Source organism: Tachyglossus aculeatus, chromosome 4 (genome assembly GCF_015852505.1).
Source record: "Tachyglossus aculeatus isolate mTacAcu1 chromosome 4, mTacAcu1.pri, whole genome shotgun sequence".
Taxonomy (NCBI): domain Eukaryota; kingdom Metazoa; phylum Chordata; class Mammalia; order Monotremata; family Tachyglossidae; genus Tachyglossus; species Tachyglossus aculeatus.
In genome coordinates, this window is record NC_052069.1 from 68,830,009 (window position 1) to 68,851,269 (window position 21,261).

At 44.0% G+C, this 21,261-nt stretch overlaps 1 protein-coding gene across 1 annotated transcript; it reads right to left on the bottom strand.

Annotated features, from left to right (window-relative positions):
* Positions 1-258: 258 nt before the first annotated feature.
* SLC30A8 (solute carrier family 30 member 8) lies at positions 259-14,763 on the bottom strand. The gene is given in 5 exon segments (XM_038745628.1): positions 259-439; positions 1,998-2,031; positions 2,034-2,066; positions 7,319-7,465; positions 14,571-14,763. Coding segments are annotated over 5 exon segments (588 nt in total).
* Between the last annotated feature and the right edge of the window lie 6,498 nt (positions 14,764-21,261).

The window sequence follows — 21,261 nt, forward strand, 5'->3', positions numbered from 1 at the left end:
AACTCAAGCCAGCCCCTTGAATCCCTGGATCAGCCTTAGAGCCCACGACCTCTCCGATTTAGGATCTCTGCCCGCGGAGCTCGGATTACCTCCGTATTTTTAAGGCTCTAATGTCTTAAAGCTAAAGGCTGCCAAGAACGATTGTTTAAGGGCCAAGAAAATGCCTTTGCACTCTCAAAAGACCCTGTTACTCTCTCCGCAAATTACTTTAACGGTCGTTGTTGATCCGTTGCAGCATAATACAAGAAAAGAGCATCCTTAATCACACTGCCGGCGGATCATCTCCGTAACACTGACCTTGAAGAATATTGTAAGTGTGCTAATGAGCACACGCGCACTCAGAAAGAGATCTTCAGTGGCATGGACAAAACCTGCTCTTACAGTTTTGCCCAGAAAGATGTCTGGGGGTTTTGGTTCTGTGATTGTGGCCATGTCTTCTCTGATGCAAGGTCAAACTTAATCTGAAAGACACAAAAAAAGTCGATGAAGAAATCCTCTTAAAGACAGGTGAAATGTGCATATATGTGCCCACGTCCATCTGAAATTCAGGATTTTATGGAAATCTTGTTAGAAAATGTACACAACAAGCATATCTGCACATAAATGTTGTACAAACCCAGCAATACAGACGGGGAATGCGCCGATCAGCTCAATAATAATAACAATAATAATGGTATTTGTTAAGGAAGTGCTTACTATGTGCAAAGCACTGTTCTAAGTGCTGGGGGAATACAAGGTGATCAGGGGGCTCACAGTTTTCATCCCCATTTTGCAGATGAGGTAACTGAGGCCCAGAGAAGTGAAGTGAGTTGCCCAAAGTCGCACAGCTGGCAAGTGGTGGAGTCGGGATTAGAACCCATGACCTCTGACTCCCAAGCCCGGGCTCTTTCCACTGAGCCACGCTTCTTCTCTGTAATAGTGTACTCTCCCAAGCGCTTAGTACAATGCTTTGCAAGCAGTGAGTGCTCAATAAATCCCAGCCCCACAGCACTGTTGTACAAGTCTGTAATTTATTTATTTATATTAATGTCTGTTTCCCCCTCTAGACTGTAAGCTTTATTTTGGGCAGGGAATGTATCTGTTTTTTATTATACGAACTCTCCCAAGCACTTAGCACAGCAGTCTGCAGTCAGTAAGCTCACAATAAATACTTCTAGACTGTGAGCCCGTTGTTGGGAAGGGACCGTCTCTATATGTTGCCAACTTGTACTTCCCAAGCGCCTAGTACAGTGCTCTGCACACAGTAAGCGTTCAATAAATGCGACTGAGTGAATGAATGAAACAGGATTGAATGAATGAATGAAATAGGATTGAATGAATGAATGAAATAGGATTGAATGAATGAATGAGATATGATTTATTTGATGAAACGAAGCCAGTGCAATCCCCCCGAGCCTGCCAAACTAGCTCTCTTCCTCCCTTCAAAGCTCTACTAAGAGCTCACCTCCTCCAGAAGGCCTTCCCAAACTGAGCCCCCCCCTTTTCCTCTCCTCCTCCTCCTCTCCCCAACATCCCCCTCCTTCCCTCTGCCTTACCCCCTTCCCCTCCCCACAGCACTTGTATATATTTCTACATATTTATTACTCTATTTTATTTGTACATATTTACTACTCTTACTAATGACGTGTATATAGCTATAATCCTATTTATTCTGATGGCATTGGCACCTGTCTACTTGTTTTATTTTGTTGTCTGTCTCCCCCTTCAAGACTGTGTTTTTGGGTGGGGACTGTCTCTATATGTTGCCGACTGGTACTTCCCAAGTGCTTAGTCCAGTGCTCTGCACACAGGAAGCGCTCAATAAATACAAATGAATGAATAGGGACGGTGTCTAATTCCCACCTGTATATCTCTCCAGCACTTAGTACAGAGCTCTGTGAGCCCTTAATAAATAGGGACCGTCTCTATATGTTGCCAACTTGTACTTCCCAAGAGCTTAGTCCAGTGCTCTGCACACAGTAAGCGCTCAATAAATACGATTGAATGAATGAATGAACAGGCGCTTACAGGCCAAATACACTAGCACTCCAAGATGGTGAGGACCGACAGCAATGCCCCGAGCATTTCTAGGGGTTCAAAGAATATGGAATCTGGTCCTGAGTCACTCCAGACTGCCCATAAGCATTGGGGGAATCACCTGGGTTAGGTACCGGTCAAACAAAAATGATGCCAACTTGTACTTCCCAAGCGCTTAGTACAGTGCTCTACACACAGTAAGCGCTCAATAAATAGGATTGAATGAATGAATGGATGAATATGAAATGAGAAGAAGGGAGTGATGATAACAATGGTGGTATTGGTTAAGTGCGTATTCTGTGCCAAAAAGTCAATCGTATTTATTGAGCGCTTACTGGGAGCAGAGCGCTGTAATAAGTGCCCGGGAAATTCAGTATAACGATATAAGAGATTCATTCCCTGCCCACAGTGAGCTTACAGTCTAGCGTAGTCTACTGTGCTAAACACTGGCGATGATAATAATAATAATAATAATGGCATTTATTAAGCATTTACTATGTGCAAAGCACTGTTCTAAGTGCTGATGATAAGAGATAAAACCATCAGGCACAGTGTCTGTTGCACATGGGGCTGTCACTGCCTAAGAGGGAAGGAAAACAGATATTTTATCCTCAGTCAGTGCTTTGTTTTAAGTGTTTACTGGGAGCAGAGCACTGGACTGTATATATGTTTGTATGTATTTATTACTCAATTTATTTATTTTATTTGTACATATTTATTCCATTTATTTTATTTTGTTAGTATGTTTTGTTTTGTTCTCTGTCTCCCCCTTCTAGACTGTGAGCCCACTGTTGGGTAGGGACCGTCTCTATATGTTGCCAACTTGTACTTCCCAAGCGCTTAGTACAGTGTTCTGCACACAGTAAGCGCTCGATAAATACGATTGAATGAATGAATGAATGAATGGACTAAGCTCTTGGCAGAGTACAATAGGGTAAGTAGACACGATCCATACTTCCCAGGAATTTATAATCTAGTGGGGAAGACAAATATTAAAATATATTACAGGTAAGAGAGGCGACTGACTCTAAGGATATGGACAGTACTGTTGCGAGGGCGAGGAGGGGGGCGTGCAGATAAAGAAACTGAGGCACAGGGAGTTTAGTGATTTGCCCCAGGTCACACATCAAGCAAGTGGAAGACCGGGGCTCGAACCCAAGTGTTCTGACTTCCAGTCCTAAGCTCTTTCCACTAGGCTACATTGCTTATAATGTTTTCATTTCCCTGCAGTAAATGTACTAGTTTGGGAGTTGACTTTACTCTCTGGGGCTAAAGGTTTTTCTTGCAAAAATGTAAAGCTGTCTGCTTCCCCGTTTTCCTTTGCCATCGTCTCCAGACAGGTGCTAAGGTTTCAGTCAGAAGATAAAATGATGAAAGATCAAGGGTGAAATTGTGCCTAGAAACTTGTACTTTAGTTGGACTCTTCTGTATTACTGGAACTGGCAGCCTCAGCAGAACAAAATAATGACCACAGAAACCTTTGGCAGACACTTAGGGAACATGATTTTCATTTGCCGAAAGGTTTAAAGTATTTTACTAAAAAAAGAAGGTAGGGGCTCATCGGAGCTCTAACTGCATATTAAAAGCAATAGAAAAGAAATAATGAGTGTCAGGATAAAGGCATTTATGGTCTACTTAATACTTTGGTATTGTTATAGTCTTCCACTGTTTGTTCACTTAGAGATAATTTCTGAAACCTTACCCTTAGCTTCCAAGATATCTTTTCCAAAGAACTGACCCAATCTTGCAGGGAGAAGCATAAATAGGGTCCTAATTCCACCTGTATACTCTTTCCCAGCATTTAGTATAGTGCTCTGCACAAAGTACCTTTCTTAAAATTGGTATTTGTTCATTCATTCATTCAATAGTATTGATTGAACGCTTACTGTGTGCAGAGCACTGGACTAAGCATTTGGGAAGTACAATACAACAATAAACAGTGACATTCCCTGCCCACAATGAGTTTACAGTCAAGAGGAGGGGATTTGTTAAGCTTTTACTAGATGCTAAGCACTTTACTAAGCTGGGGTAGATCAATCAATCAATCAATCAATCATATTTATTGGGCACTTACTTTGTGTAGAGCACTGTACTAAGCGCTTGGGAAGTACAAGTTGGCAACATATAGAGACAGTCCCTACCCAACAGTGAGCTCACAGTCTAGAAGGGGGAGATATAAAGCCAATCAGGTTGGACATAGTCCATGTCCCACATGGAATTCACAGTTTCAATTTCCAGATTATTATTATTATGTTGGTATTTGTTAAGCACTTACTATGTGCCAAGCACTGTTCTAAGTGCTGGGGTAGATACAAGGTATTCAGGTTGTCCCACGTGGCACGGTCTTCATCCCCATTTTACAGATGAGGGAACTGAGGCCCAGAGAAGTGAAGTGATTTTCCCAAAGGTCACACAGCAGACAAGCGGCAGAACTGGGATTAGAACCCAGGTCCTTTGGACTCTCAGGCCTGCGCTCTATCACAAGGTCACACCGCGGCTCATCATAAACACTCACACATAGACTATTTATACTAGGAGCATCAGCCTCAGCCTACTGCATCAGCCTTCTCTCTGATCTCCCATCCTCTCGTCTCTCCCCACTTCAATCCATACTTCATGCTGCTGCCCGGATTGTCTTTGACCAGAAACGCTCTGGGCATGTTACTCCCCTCCTCAAAAATCTCCAGTGGCTACCAATCAATCTGCGCATCAGGCAGAAACTCCTCACCCTGGGCTTCAAGGCTGTCCATCACCTCACCCTCTCCTACCTCACCTCCCTTCTCTCCTTCTCCAGCCCAGCCCACACCTTCCGCTCCTCTGCCGCTAATCTCCTCACCTTGCCTCGCTCTCGCCTGTCCCGCCATCAACCCCCGGCTCACGTCCTCCCCCTGGCCTGGAATGCCCTCCCTCTGCCCATCTGCCAAGCTAGCTGTCTTCCTCCCTTCAAGGCCCTACTGAGAGCTCACCTCCTCCAGGAGGCCTTCCCAGACTGAGCCCCTTCCTTCCTCTCCCCCTCGTCCCCCTCTCCATCCCCCCATCTTACTTCCTTCCCTTCCCCACAGCACCTGTATATATGTATATATGTTTGCACATATTTATTACTCTATTTATTTTACTTGTACATATCTATTCCATTTATTTTATTTTGTTAGTATGTTTGGTTTTGTTCTCTGTCTCCCCCCTCTAGACTGTGAGCCCACTGTTGGGTAGGGACTGTCTCTATATGTTGCCAACTTGTACTTCCCAAGCACTTAGTACAGTGCTCTGCACACAGTAAGTGCTCAATAAATACGATTGATTGATTGATTGATTAGGAGCTAAATATTCCTCTGGATGCAGAATGCTACCAATTCCCTCTCCCACTTCTCTAGTCAACTGTGTCGTTGGGTCGTCTCCGACCCATAGCGACACCAGGGACACATCTCTCCCAGAACGCCCCGTTCGCCATCTGTGATCGTTCTGGAAGTGTCTCCACAGAGTTTTCTTGGTAAAAATCCAGAAGCGGTTTACCATCGCCGCCTTCTGCGCAATAGGCTCGAGTCTCCGCCCTCGACCCTCTCCCAGGCCACTGCTGCCCAGCATGGTGAGTTTTGACTTGTAGCAGATTGCCTTCCACTCGCTAGCCACTGGCCAAGCTAGGAATGGAATGGGTAGGCCTCTTCTTGATTCTCCTTCCCATAGCAGAGACTAGTAGAGTACCAGAAACTCTCCAGGTGTGACCCTGAGAGGGGCTCCCACTTCTCCCTGGCTATCAAAAAACTCTTCTCTTCACTCAATCAATCAATCAATCATATTTATTGAGCACTTACTGTGTGCAGAGCACTGTACTACGCGCTTGGGAAGTACAAGTTGGCAACATATAGAGATGGTCCCTGCCCAACAGTGGGCTCACAGTGTAGAAGGTGGGCTCACAGTCTAGAAGACTCGCCCACAAATCCTCGCTCACAAATCCTCGCCCACAAATCCTTCTCTGCAGCTCAAATACCATCAAGCCACCAAAAATGCTATGTGTTCACTCTCCAAAACGAATTTCCAGAAACTGAAGCAAATGTCATCCATAGGAGAATATTTTTTGTATTATTTCTTTTAGGAATAGGCTAAGATTGGTTAGCACAATCATTCATTCATTCAATCGTATTTATTGAGTGCTTACTGTGTGCAGAGCACTGGATTAAGTGCTTGGGAAGTACAAGCTGGCAACATATAGAGACGATCCCTACCCAACAGTGGGCTCGCAATCTAGAAGTCACAATCACAATCAATCAATCAGTTCTATTTACTGAGTGCCAAGTCTGGGCAAAGTACTGTACTAAGTGCTTGGGAGAGTATAGTACAATCAACTGTGCCAAAATTATGCTTTTGAATAATAATGATGGCATTTGTTAAGCACTTACTATGTGCAGAGCACTGTTCTAAGCGCTGGGGGGGATACAAGGTGATCAAGTTGTCCCACATGGGGCTCTCAATCTTAATCCCCATTTTACAGATGAGGTAACTGAGGCTCAGAGAAATTAACTGACTTTCCCAAGGTCACACAGCAGACATGTGGTGGAGCAGGATTTGAACCCGTGACCTCTGACTCCAAAGCCCGTGCTCTTTCCACTGAGCCACGCTGCTTCTGAAGAGGGACGCTGTGAGTACTTTCTAGAAAAAGAGAAGCAGCATGAAAAGTGGACTGAGCACGGGCTTGGGAATCAGAAGGACTTGGGTTCTAATCCCGGCTCTACCACTTTTCTGCTGTGTGACTTTGGACAAGTCACTTCAGTTCTCTGTGCCTCAGTTCCCTCATCTGTAATATGGGCATTAAGGCTGTGAGGCCCACGTGGGACACGGACTGTCGAACCTGATTCGCTTATATCTACCCCAGTGCATAGTACAGTTCCTGGAGCGCTCAACAAATAGCATAAAAAAACCAAATTAACATATCAACTATTTTTACAGCCCCACAAACCAGAATCCTGAGCCTTCTCCAGCGTTGCTTGGTGCCCACAGTTTCAGTTCACCTGATACTGGGGTAGGATGGCACGCAAATTTGTGAAGCGTTCGTATTTTTCATCTAGCTTTAATTCTATCTGTTCCGCCGACTTGACACCGGTCCACATGGTTTTTTTTTTGTTGTCTGTCTCCCCCTTCTAGACTGGGAGCCCGTTGTTGGGTAGGGACCGACTCTATATGTTGCCAACTTGGACTTCCCAAGGGATTAGTCCAGTGCTCTGCACACAGTAAGCGCTCAGTAAATACGATTAAATGAATGAACAAATGAATGAAACCCCACTATTAATCAATAGGCAAACAGCAGTACCCACTCGGTGCCATCCATATGTCAATTTCTTGGACGGGGGGGTCTCGCCGACAGCCTAGAGGGAGAAGAGACTGATCAGGAAGCTGGTCAAATCCACCAGGAGATGGGCGGCATCTGTGATCACAGCCAAGATTCCTGCAAGAGGGCACTTGGCAGGATGCCGAGGGGAGGTCACATGCAGAACCAAGGGGGCCTAGCAGATAGAGCAAGGGCGTCAGAGGACCTGGGTTTTAATCCTGCCTCTAGTCTGCTGTGTGACCTTGGGCAGGTCATTTAACTCCTCTGAGCCTCATCTGCAAAACAGGGATGAAGACTGTGAGACTGCGGTTCCTAGGTGATGTGGGAAAACTGCTCAATAAGTGTTGTCTGCAGTGGTACTGTGGCTTAATGGAAAGAGCATGGGCCTGGGAAACAGAGCACCTGAATCCTAATCCCAGCTCCGCCACTTGTCTGCTATGTGATCTTGGGCAAGCCACTTAACTTATCCGGGCCTCAGTTACCTCAACTGCAAAATGGGGATGAGAGTGTGAGCCCCATGTGGGACAGGGGACTATGTCCAACCTGATTAACTTCTTTGTGTTATTGCAACTTCACTTTAGAGAACTTTAGAGAAGCCGCGTGGCTCAGTGGAAAGAGCATGGGCTTGGGAGTCAGAGGTCGTGGGTTCAAATCCCGGCTCTGCCAATTGTCAGCTGGGTGATTTTGGGCAAGTCACTTCACTTCTCTGGGCCTCAGTTCCCTCATCTGTAAAATGGGGATTAAGCCTGTGAGCCCCCCATGGGACAACCTGATCACCTTGTAACCTCCCTGGCACTTAGAACAGTGCTTTGCAAATAGTAAGTGCTTAATAAATGTTATTATTATTATTATTCACAGTATTACAATAAAATAGTAGTGATGAGAGCATAAAGCATTCACATAGAGGTGGCCATAACAATGACATCAATCATATTTATTGGGCACATACTGGGTGTAGAGCAATGTCCTAAGCACTTGCGAGAATACAATATAACAATATAACAGACGCAGTCCCTGCCCACATCGAGCTTATAGTCTAGAGGGGAAGAGCAGACTTTATAACAAATGCTGTCAGTGACTGTGGAATCTTCGAATCACTTATAAGCAAGCTCTTAAATCTCCTCGCACCAAAGATTAAAATAACCCAAGTTTCTTCGAGAATGAACACGCTACATTGTATGAGAACTCGGTATATTTTGATCTAGCCTCGGGTTGAAAGCATGACCCATGGAAATCCCCATTTTGCAGTTGAGGAAACTGAGGCCCAGAGACGTTAAGTGGTGGCTTGCTCAAAGTCACACAGCAGGCAAGTGGCAGAGCTGGGATTAGAACACAGGTCCTTTGGTTCCCTGGCCCGTGCTTTATAATAATAATGATGGCATTTGTTAAGCGCTCACCGTATGCAAAGCACTGTTCTAAGCGCTGGGGAGGATACAAGGTGATCAAGTTGGCTCACAGTCTTAATCCCCATTTTACAGATGAGGGAACTGAGGCAGAGAGAAGTTAAGTGACTCGCCCAAGGTCACACAGCTGACAAGCGGTGGAACCGGGATGAGAACCCATGATCTCTGACTCCCGAGCCCGGGCTCTTTCCACTGAGCCATGCTGCTGACTGTTTACCTAATTACTTGTACTCCCCAAGTGCTTAGTACAGTGCTCTGCATATATTAAGCACTCGATAAATACGATTGAATGAATGAATAATTAACCAGAACAGAGAGCTGGTTTTGAACATTTGAACAGTCTACTCTAGCTTTCCAGGGTCAGTCAAGGAGAAGAAAAACCATCACTGGAATCTAAAATTAACACTCAGACAACATGGCCTGTGGAAACGCCAGAGTTGGAACCCCCAAGTCCTGACCCTCTCTTTTGTCAATAGTTTTTTTGGCTGTTTGTTGTTTTTATTAATGGATTATGCGTCAGGCACTGTATTAAGCACTGAGGAAGATGCAAACTAATCAGGTCGGACGCCGTTCCTGTCCCACATGGGACTCACAGTCTTGATTCCCATTTTACAGGTGAGGTAACTGAAGCACAGAGAAGTAAAGTGACTTGCTCAAAGTCGCACAGCAGGCAAGTGGCAGAGCCAGGATTAGAATCCAGGTCCTTCTGACTCCCAGATTTGTGCTCTATCCACTAGACCGCGCTGCTTCTTAAGGTTTGCCCTCCTTTCGCCCCGTTCTCTGATTCTCCCAGAGGAGATCTTCGTTAAGCCTAACGTTGTCATTTCTTTTTGGCGATTCGGGTTTGATGAACAATAGCAATAACCTTTATGGCTTGACATTGTATTTCTCAGCAAATAGTATCTGGTGACTGATTATTCCTCACAGCAGCTGTTTATTGCTTTGTATGCTACGAAGCTAACGAGATCGTCAGTCACTCAACGCCACCATCAGCAAGCTCACCCTGTCTGGCCTAATGATTAAAAAACATTATATACGGCTCGTAATTGTGAAAATCTCCATAGACTGCCTTCCGTAGCCGCAGTTAATAACCGGTTAGTCAGCGCTTAATGGTCTGAAACAAAGTAGTCTTCAGGCTTGTTACTTAGCTGTCGGGGCGAAAATCAGAATGATTCATTAACCGAAAAGTCACAATTTCGGAGCAGATCGGTTGTCCTTCCAATTACCCTCGAAAGTGGCTGCCTCACTAGAGCCTGATAATAAAAGGCGTGTTAATAGTGTGTTCTCCCGGGCCCCAGAAACCACCGCTTGCTGCTGAGCAGCAGGGCCCAGTTGCAGCCAGGAGCAGAGACCGCATTCCCTCGCTGCCTCTCAATCCGATATCAGGAAACGAAACCTTCCGGGATTTTTCACGTCAACTCAAAGTCGGTCCTGAGCTGCGTGGAAGCTGTAAAGGATGAAAGGGTCTATTTGGGGAGGGACTGGGGTTAGTGGGAGAGATGTCAGCTGGGCTCCAGCCCTGACCATCAAATTCGCTTTAACCAGAAATCCAGACACATAATAATAATAATAATAATAATGGCATTTATTAAGTGCTTACTATGTGCAAAGCACTGTTCTAAGCGCTGGGGAGTTTGCAAGGTGATCAGGTTGTCCCATGGTGGGGCTCACAGTCTTAATCCCCATTTTCCAGATGAGGGAACTGAGGCCCAGAGAAGTGAAGTGACTTGCCCAAAGTCACACAGCTGACAAGTGGTGGAGCCGGGATTTGAACCGATGACCTCTGATTCCAAAGCCCGGGCTCTTTCCGCTGAGCCATGCTGCTTCCCCAACACATGTGAGACACATGTGACACATGTGAGGCTAGGTCTGAATAACCTATGTTGTGCGCTTTTATCCAGAAATACTGAAAAGCTAAGCCCCTACTTGTTTGTGAAGGAAATTTGAGACATTACCTTAACGGTCTCTAAAGCCGCGCTAAAAATGGTTCACTGGATTCCCTTGTACGGTGGGTTTTTCTTTATATCCGCGGTCTAGTGGAAAAAGAACGGAGTCGAGAAACATGGGCTTTAGTCCCAGTTCTGCTACTGGCCTGCTGCGTGACTTCGAGCAAGTCACTTCACCTCTCTGAGCCTCCATTTCCCCCTCCATGCAATGGAGGTGAACATCTCTCCCTCTCCCTAACTCACAAGGGGATGGTAAGGACAAAATAGGAAAGAACTTCAATGAAATAAAAGCCCCCGCAAACACAAGGCATTATTATTATTATTGTTTTTGTTATTGTTATCATGATTATCGTTCTGCCCCCAAAAAGGACTGTTACTTTCTAAGAGGTAGACAGCCATGATGTAATGGAATGGCAGGGTCCTGGGGAGATTAATTAATTAATGTTGGTATTTGTTAAGCGCTTACTATGTGCAAAGCACTTTTCTAAGCACTGGGGTAGATACAAGGTGATCAGGTTGTCCCACGAGGGGCTCACAGTCTTCATCCCCATTTTCCAGATGAGGGAACCGAGGCCCAGAGAAGTGAAGTGACTTGCCCAAAGTCACACAGCTGACAAGTGGTGGAGCCGGGATTTGAACCCACGGCCTCTGACTCCAAAAGCCCGGGCTCTTTCCACTGAGCCACGCTGCTTCCCAAGAGATGGTGGAAACAGAAAGGGCTATTGACTAGAGCCCGGGCCTGGGAATCAGAAGAACCTGGGTTCTAATCCTGGCTCCGCCACTTCGTCTGCTGCCACTCAACTTCTCTGTGCCTCAGTTTCCTCAGCTGTAAAATGAGGATTAAGATCGTGAGCCCCAAGTGGGACTTGGGCTGTGTCCAACCTGATTGGCTCCTATCTACCCCAACACTTTAGCACAGTATCTGGCACATAGTAAGCACTTGACTTTGGGTAAGTCACTTCACTTCTCTGTGCCTCAGTTCCCTCATCTGTAAAATGGAAATTAAGACTGTGAGTCCCCCGTGGGACAATCTGTTCACCTTGTAACCTCCCCAGTGCTTAGAACAGTGCTTTGTACATAGTAAGCGCTTAACAAATACCATCATCATCATTATTATTATTAACAAAATACTATTAAAATAAACAACATAAAAAATAGCTGTTGTCCAGGTTGGGCGGCATTACTCGTGTGAGAGAATCAACTCCGCATCTCCTTGACTTCCTCCCTTTGCTCTTTCCCCGCCTTCCCCCAAACCCCATGGCACTTGTGTATATATGTATATATGTATACATTTATAATTCTACTTATTTATATTGATGCCTGCTTACTTGTTTTGACATGTATATATCTATAATTCTATTTATAGTGATGCCTATTTGTTTTGATGTGTATCTACCTATAATTCTGTTTATATCGATGCCTGTTTACCTATTTTGGTGTATATATCTCTCTAATTCTATTTATTTATATTGATGCCTGTTAACTTGTTTTGATGTGCATCTATCTACAATTCTATTTATATTGATGCCCGTTTACCTGTTCTGGTGTATATATCTCTATAATTCTATTTATTTATATTGATGCCTGTTTACTTGTTTTGATGTGCATCTATCTACAATTCTATTTATATTGATGCCCGTTTACCTGTTTTGGTGTCTATATCTCTATAATTCTATTTATATTGATGCCTGCTTACTTTGATGTGTATCTATCTATAATTCTATTTATTTGTATTGATGTCCGTTTACCTGTTTTGGTGTATATATCTCTATGATTCTATTTATATTGATGTCTGCTTCCTTACTTTGATGTGAATCTATCTATAATTCTATTTATATTGATGCCCATTTACCTGTGTTGGTGTATATATCTCTATAATTCTATTTATATTGATGCCTGCTTACTTTGATGTGTATCTATCTATAATTCTATTTATTTATATTGATGCCCGTTTACCTGTTTTGGTGCATATATCTCTATAATTCTATTTATATTGATGCCTGCTTACTCTGATATGTATCTATCTATAATTCTATTTATATTGATGCCTGTTTACTTACTTTGATGTGTATCTATCTATAATTCTATTTATTTATATTGATGCCCCTTTACTTGTTTTGAGGTCTGTCTCCTCCCTTCTAAACTATAAGTCCGGTGTGGGCAGGGACGGTCTCTCTTTATTGCTGAACTGTACTTTCCAAGCACTTAGTACAGTGCTCTGCACACAGTAAACACTCAGTAAATACAATTAAATGAATCTTATTGAATGAGGCTTAAATTTAGCTAGGAGAGGCTAGGTTTGGGTAGGGCTTTGAATGGCCGGTCTTTCTTCCTTGTCGGGTGAGGGCACCTCCGATACCCTCCTGGAGATGAAGGGAAAATGAGAAATCATAAATACTGATCTATTGTTCAAGGAGACTGCGGGGCACTTCAAGGGGTATGGAGGGGAAACCAACTTTACTACTCACCTCCTCCCACTTCAAGCCAAGAATCTCTCCTGGGTGGCAGAGGTCTGTGGTACTGCTGTTGCCACTACTGCCCAGTCCCTGCCAAGCGGAACTACCGTTTCCCGCTTCCAAAAGCCTCCAAGAGGGTGTTGGGAAGGAAACTTAATTCTGTGTCAGCTCCCTTCCGGGCCTCGCCATCCCGTCTAACTTACTGCTAGGGCCAGAACTGACTCAACCAATCAAGGTTCTGGGACTGGTCTGTGCCATCTGATGGTGGTGATGATTAATAATAATAATAATAATAATAATAATAATGGCATTTATTAAGCACTTACTATGTACAAAGCACTATTCTAAGCACTGGGGAGGTTACAAGGTGATCAGGTTGTCCCACGGGGGGCTCACGGTCTTAATCCCCATTTTACAGATGAGGGAACTGAGGCCCAGAGAATCACTCAATCAATCAATCGTATTTATTGAGTGCTTACTGTGTGCACAGCACTGTACTTGGGATGTACAAGTTGGCAACACATAGAGACAGTCCCTACCCAACAGTGGGCTCACAGTCTAGAGAAGTGAAGTGACTTGCCCAAAGTCACACAGCTTACAATTGGCGGAGCAGGGATTTGAACCCATGACCTCTGACTCCAAAGCCCGGGCTCTTTCCACTGAGCTACGCTGCTTTTCTATGATGATGATGACTGATGATGATTGCAGTATTTGTTAAGTGCATACTGTGTGTCAGGCACCATTCTAAGAGCTGGGGAACACACAAGATTCATTCATTCATTCAATTGTATTTATTGAGCACTTACAGTGTGCAGAGCACTGCACTAAGCGCTTGGGAAGTACAAGTTGGCAAGATAATCCCACTGTTGGGTAGGGACTGTCTCTATATGTTGCCAACTTGTCCTTCCCAAGTGCTTAGTACAGTGCTCTGCACACAGTAAGCGCTCAATAAATACAATTGATTGAATGATTGATTAGTACAGTGCTCTGCACACAGTAAGCGCTCAATAAATATGATTGAATGAATGAATAATCAGGTCAGACAGAATCCCTGTCCCACACAAGCCTCACAGTTTTAAGTAGGGAGAAGAAAAACAACTACTGAATCCCCGTTTCACAGGTGAGGTCACTGAGGCACAGAGAAGTTACTTGCCCAAGGTCTCGCAGCAGGCACATGGAAGAGGCAGGATTAGAACCCAGGTCATCCAGCTCCCACGACCATGCTCTTTCCACTGGGTCACACTGCTCTTCCTGTCATCTTCCAGAGGGGCAAAGGGGGCGGGGGGAAGAAATCCCAAAATGGCAGAATGTAGTTAAGAACTCAAGTGGTGCTGTACTCAGTTACGCTGCAAAAAGGATTTTAAGCATTGATAAGGGAAATCAGCAACGGCATTTGATGATCTCCTTGAGAAATCTTGAGAAAGAAGCTCACCAACAATCTCAATAATTACGAAGAAAAAGCAGATTATAGATGCAATGCACAGCTTCCAGTCGGGATGCATTTGCTCCTCCTCCCTGCTCTCCTTGGCCTTGGAGTGGCTCTGGAAGCGACGTAAAATCCCGCCATCCGACTCTTCTGCGGGAATTCTGTCCTTATTCAGGCCTTTCTGTTGCAGTTCCATGGTACGGAAGTGATAAAAAGAAAGGAGATGACCAGGCACTAAGTTACGTCCCACAGACAGTAACGACTACTGTCAGAAAAGAATAAGATGTACATATTTACTATTCTATTTATTTTATTTTGTTAATACGTTTTGTTGTCTGTCTCCCCCTTCTAGACTGTGAGCCCACTGTTGGGTAGGGACCGTCTCTATATGTTGCCAACTTGGACTTCCCAAGTGCTTAGTACAGTGCTCTGCACACAGTTAGCGCTCAATAAATACGATTGAATGAATAAGAGACATTTATAATGCTTTTGTCGGTTGATAAAGTCAAGCTCATCTTCAGGACTTCCCTCATAGTTGGCAAATGAAGCGAAGCAACATGGACTTCTGGAAAGATCCAAGAGTCTGGGAGTTGGGAGAGCTGGGGTCTAATCCCGGCTCCGTCACTTACCTGCTGTGTGACCTTGGACAAGTCACTTCACTTCTCTGTGTCTCAGTTCCTTCATCTGTAAAATGGGGATTAAATACCCGTGAGCCCCTTGTGTGTCGGGAACTGTGTCTAATCTAATCGCATTGTGTCTAGTCTGGGGCTGGGTACGGATTTAACACTTAATAAGCAGTTAACAAATACCGCAGTCATTATTAAGGGAAGCATAGGGAAGCAGCGTGGCTCAGTGGAAAGAGCACGGACTTGAGAGTCAGAGGTCATGGGTTCTAATCCTGGCCCCGCCATTAATTAATTAATGGCATTTATTAAGCGCTTACTATGTGCAAAGCACTGTTCTAAGTGCTGGGAAGGTTACAAGGTGATCAGGTTGTCCCACGGAGGGATCACAGTCTTAATCCCCATTTTCCAGATGAGGTCACTGAGGAACAGAGAACTTAAGTGATTTGCCCAAAGTCACACAGCTGACAATTGGTGGAGTGGGGATTTGAACCCATGACCTCTGACTCCAAAGCCCGGGCTCTTTTCCACTGATCCACACTTGTCAGCTGTGTGACTTTGGGCAAGTCACTTAACTTCTCTGTGCCTCAGTTACCTCATCTGGGAAATGGGGATTAAGACTGTGAGTCCCACTGGAACAATCTGATCACCTTGTATTCTCCCCAGCGCTTAGAACAGTGCTTTGCACATAGTAAGCGCTTCACAAATGCCATCATCATCATTATTATTATTAAGCTCTGTAAGTAGAAACATCGTCCGTAGAGGTAGTCAAATTGTCACTTTCTGGGTTTTCCTCCACTAAGTTTTTCTTTTCTTCCAGAAACTGCTATATTCTCTTAGTCACAATGCACCTGGGCCTTAGAGAAAAAATGAAGACAAAATTGAATAATCAGAAGAAAGAGATGATTGTACAATTTATATATATAGATAGATATCTATATTTATATCCATCATTGGCACACACATATATATGTATATATATATATATGTATTTATATTTATATATATATATATTTATATATATATGTGCCAATGATAGATATAAATAAATATGTAAGAGCTAGTGGTGGATGTTGTGTTGCTATAGCTCAGAGTGTTGGGAGTTAATCATTCATTCAATCATATTTATTGAGTGCTTACTGTGTGCAGAGCACTGTACTAAGCACTTGGGAAGTCCAAGTTGGCAACATATAGAGACAGTCCCTACCCAACAATGGGCTCACAGTCTAGAAGGGGGAGACAGACAACAAAACAAAACATGTGGACAGGTGTCAAGTCATCAGAATAAATAGAAGTAAAGCTAGATGCACATCAGTAACAAAATAAATAGAATAGTAAACATGTACAAGTAAAATAGAGTAATAAATCTGTCCAAACATATATACAGGTGCTGTGGGGAGGGGAAAGAGGTAGGGAGAAAGGGGACTTAGTTTGGGAAGGCCTCCTGGAGGAGGAGACTCTCAGTAATCAGGAAAGGCTTGCCGGAGGAAGGGGGATTTTAGGATTTTGAACATAGAGTTGTGGTTGTACTGATTGGCAGGAGGATAATCAATCAATCGTATTTGATGAGTGCTTACTCTGTGCAGAGTACTGTACTAAGCAGTAAGCACTCAGTATGAGCCTTTGCACCTGAAAGTAGTAATAGCAGTCATTCAATCAACCAGTCAATCAATCCATTGTATTTGTTGAGTGCTTACTCTGTGCAGAGTACTGTACTAAGCACTTGGGAGAGCACAGTTGGTAGACACATTTCCTCCCTCTGAGGCAATGAATATTGGGAGGTAATATTGCGGAATAATGGGAATATCGTGAACTGTTTTAAGCTCCTTGAGGGCAGGGATGACATCTCTCATTCAACTGTACTCTCAGTCATTCATTCATTCAATCATATTTATTGAGCGCTTACTGTGGGCAGAGCACTGGACTAAGCGCTTGGGAAGTAAAAGTTGGCAACATATAGAGACGGTCCCTACCCAACAGCGGGCTCACTAATTGCAGAAGGCACTAAATAAATTACAGATTTATCAGTTAGTCCAATCAATCAGTCATCTTCATTGAGGACTTATTGTGTGCAGAGCATTCATTCATTCATTCAATCATATTTATTGAGCGCTTACTGTGTGCAGAGCACTGTACTAGGCGCTTGGGAAGTACAAGTTGGCAACATATAGAAACAGTCCCTACCCAACAGCGGGCTCACAGTCTAGACAACAAAGCGAAACATATTAACAAAATAAAATAAATAGAATAAATATGTACAAGTAAAATAGAGTAATAAATATGTACAAACATATATACAGGTGCTGTGGGGAGGGGAAGGAGATAAGGCAGGGGGTCTCTTCTCTTAATTACTAAGCACTTGGGACGGTATAATATAAAAGAGTTAGTAGACATGTTCCCTGCCCATAATGAGTTTGCAGTCCAGAGGGGGAGGCAGACATTAATATAAATAAATATATTGCAGATATGGACCTAAGGGCTGTGGGGCTAAGGGAGAGGTGAATATAGGGTACAAATCCAAGTGAAAAGGCGATGCAGAAGGAGGTGGGAGAAGAGGAAATGAGGACTTAGTCGGGGAAGGCCTCTTGGAGGAGGTGTGGTTTTAGCATTGTGGTTTTAATATTGAGAAGCAGTGTGACTTAGTGGAAGGAGCCCGGGCTTAGGAGTCAGAGGACATGGGTTCTAATCCCAGCTCCACCACTTGTCAGCTGTATGACCTTGGGCAAGTCACTTAAATTCGCTGTGCCTCAGTTACCTCATCTGTAAAATGGGGATTAAGACTGTGAGTCCCACTTGGGACAACCTGATCACCTTGTATCTCCCCCAGCGCTTCGAATGGTGCTTGGCACATAGTAAGCGCTTAACAAATACCATCATTATCATTATTATTCTCTGTGCCTCAGTTCCCTCATCTGTAAAACGGGGATTAAAACTGCGAGTCCCACTTGGGACAACCTGATCACCTTGTATCTCCCCCAGCGCTTCGAACAGTGCTTGGCACATAATAAGCGCTTAACAAATACCATCATTATCATTATTATTATTATTCTCTGTGCCTCAGTTCCCTCATCTGTAAAATGGGGATTAAAACTGCGAGTCCCACTTGGGACAACCTGATCACCTTGTATCTCCCCCAGCACTTCGAATGGCGCTTGGCACATAGTAAGCACTTAACAAATACCATCATCATCATCATTATTATTATTATTAACAAGGCTTTGGAGGTGTGAAGCATGATTGTCTCTCAGGTGTGAAGGGGGTGAGGGGTCAGAGGTGAGACTGAGCGCTTACTGTGTGCAGAGCACTGTACTAAGCTCTTGGGAAATACAAGTTGGTAACATACAGAGACGGTTCCTACCCAATAGCGGGCTCACAGTCTAGGGTTGTAGTAGAAAATCAGAGGAGGGGGCAAGGAGGATGGGCCCTTGATTTACAAAGTCCTTTGTGCAGAGAACTGTACTAAATGCTGGGAAAAAAATACACAGATGGGAATTAAACACAGTCCCTGACCCTTGTAGGGTTCGCAATCTAAAAAGTCCCCAGTACCTCTCAATAAATAACGTTATATGAAGTTCAGAGATCATCGTTTCTTCCTCTACCGCCAACGCCTCAGGTGGAGTTTCTTTAGAGAGTGAGCAAACAGCTTTTGTCCATCCAAATTAGGACACTATTGTCTTTGGCATATTTAAACCAAGTCTCGTCTCTGAACACTTAGAATAATTGTCTTCAGTTCCACTTCTTTTAACTACTGACTCTAATCCTATTAACATAGGAGGTGATGTTAATAATAGGCAAGGAATTAAGTGGCTCCGAGAGAGGATTGAGAGAAATACTGCGTACAGGGTACGATAAAGAAAAGCCGATCATCATCCCAGCACCTGGGGTCGTTCTGCTTATGATAGAAACACCTTGTCGGCATCAGTGGAAAAGGCTGTAACTGTGGATAGCCATCGTATGGCCAAGAGGTTTATCTCAACAATGGATTAGACTGTGAGCCCGTTGTTGGGTAGGGACCGTCTCTATATGTTGCCAACTTGTACTTCCCAAGCGCTTAATACAGTGCTCTGCACACAGAGGGGGGGATATATACAATTGACTGAATGAATGAATTAGAATGAACAATTCCTACATGAATGTCATTTTAAAAACAATTTTTTTCTGCAAACTAAATGATTGTAATAATGATCGTCTTGTAGTAACCAATTTTTCATCAGTGAAACTTGACATTGGCAGTTCCGGCATCAAGGATACAACTGGTTTATAGTTATGGTATTTGTTCAGCACTTACTACGTGCCAGACACGGTACTAAGCACTGAGGTGGATATAAGCAAACTGTACTGGACACTGTGCCTGTCCCACGTGGGGCTCAGAATCTCAATCTCCATTTTACAGATGAGGTAACTGAGGCACACAGAAGTGAGGTGAGTGGGGCTCAGTCTCAATCTCCATTTTACAGATGAGGTAACTGAGGCACACAGAAGTGAGGTGACTTGCTCAAGGTCACACAGCAGAAAAGCAGAGGAAACAAGATTAGATTCCACAGCCTTCTGACCTTCAAGCTCGTGCTCTATCCATTACGCCAGGCTGCTTCTGATTCCGGAACAGTGGATTGCAATTAAAAACTTAGTAACTGTATTAAGTTAGGGTTATTCTCCTGGCCCAGCAGCTGGGAAACAATTTCACAAAATTAACAAAAAGGGTGGCCGAGTCAAGCTATCCCAACCATCCTGTGAAAAGTGCTCACGTGCTGAGTGTGGGGATGCCCCATTGCATCAGTACCAAATGGCCTCGTTGGGCCAAATCGGAGTTATAATAACGATTGGGGGATTTGTTAAGTGGTTACTTTATGCCAACCACTGTACTAAGCCTTGTGAGTGAATGCAACTTAATAATAATAATAATAATAATAATAATGGCATTTACTAAGTGCTTACTATGTGCAAAGCATTATTCTAAGCACTGGGGAGGTACAAGGTGATCAGGTTGTCCCACGGGGGGCTCACAGTCTTAATCCCCATTTTACAGATGAGGTAACTGAGAACCAGAGAAGTGAAGTGACTTGCCCAAAGTCACACAGCTGACAATTGGCGGAGCCGGGATTTGAACCCATGACCTCTGACTCCAAAGCCCGGGCTCTTTCCACTGAACCATGTAAGAAAAGACCCAGCCCCTGTTTCACATGGGGCTCACAGTTGAAATAGAAGGGAGAACAGACATTGAATCCCATTTTATAGATGAGGAAATAATAATTTTGGTACTTATTAAGTGCTTACTATGTGCCAAGCATTGTTCTAAGCTCTGGGGTAGATACAAATTAATCAGGTTTGACACAGTCCCTGTTCCGCATGGGGCTCACACTCTTAATCCCCATTTTACAGATGAGGAACTGAGGCACAGAGAAGTGAAGTGACTTCCCCAAGGTCACAAAGTGGATGTGTGGCAGGGCTGGAACTAGAACCTAGGCCCATCTGACTCTCAGGCCTGAGCTCTATCCATAAAACCACATCGCTTCTGAGGCACAGAAAAGTTAAGTGATTTACCAAAGGTCACTCAACAGCCCAGTGAAAGTGGTGGAATTAGAATCCAGATCCTTTGACTTTCAGGCCCATGTTCTTTCCATTAATAATAATATTAATGATGGCATTTATTAAGTGCTTACTATGTGCAAAGCGCTGTTCTAAGCTCAGGGGTGGTTACAAGGTGATCAGGTTGTCCCACGGGGGGCTCACAGTCTTCATCCCCATTTGACAGATAAGGTAGCTGAGGCACAGAGAAGTTAAGTGACTTGCCCAAAGTCACACAGCTGACAATTGGAGGAGCCGGGATTTGAACCCATGACCTCTGACTCCAAAGCCCGGGCTATTTCCACTGAGCCACGCCGCTTCTCTATTAATCCATAATGCCTCTTGGCAATACTGTACACCCTGTCATAGCACCAAAAATCACAAGGAATTCTTGATGTTCAGATGAAAATACAAATTACAATTCATTAATTACAGTTCGTTCCTGTTGAAATTAGTCCCGCTCTTGATTGTGACTATTACGATTGTTGATTTTAAGATGCCGTGAG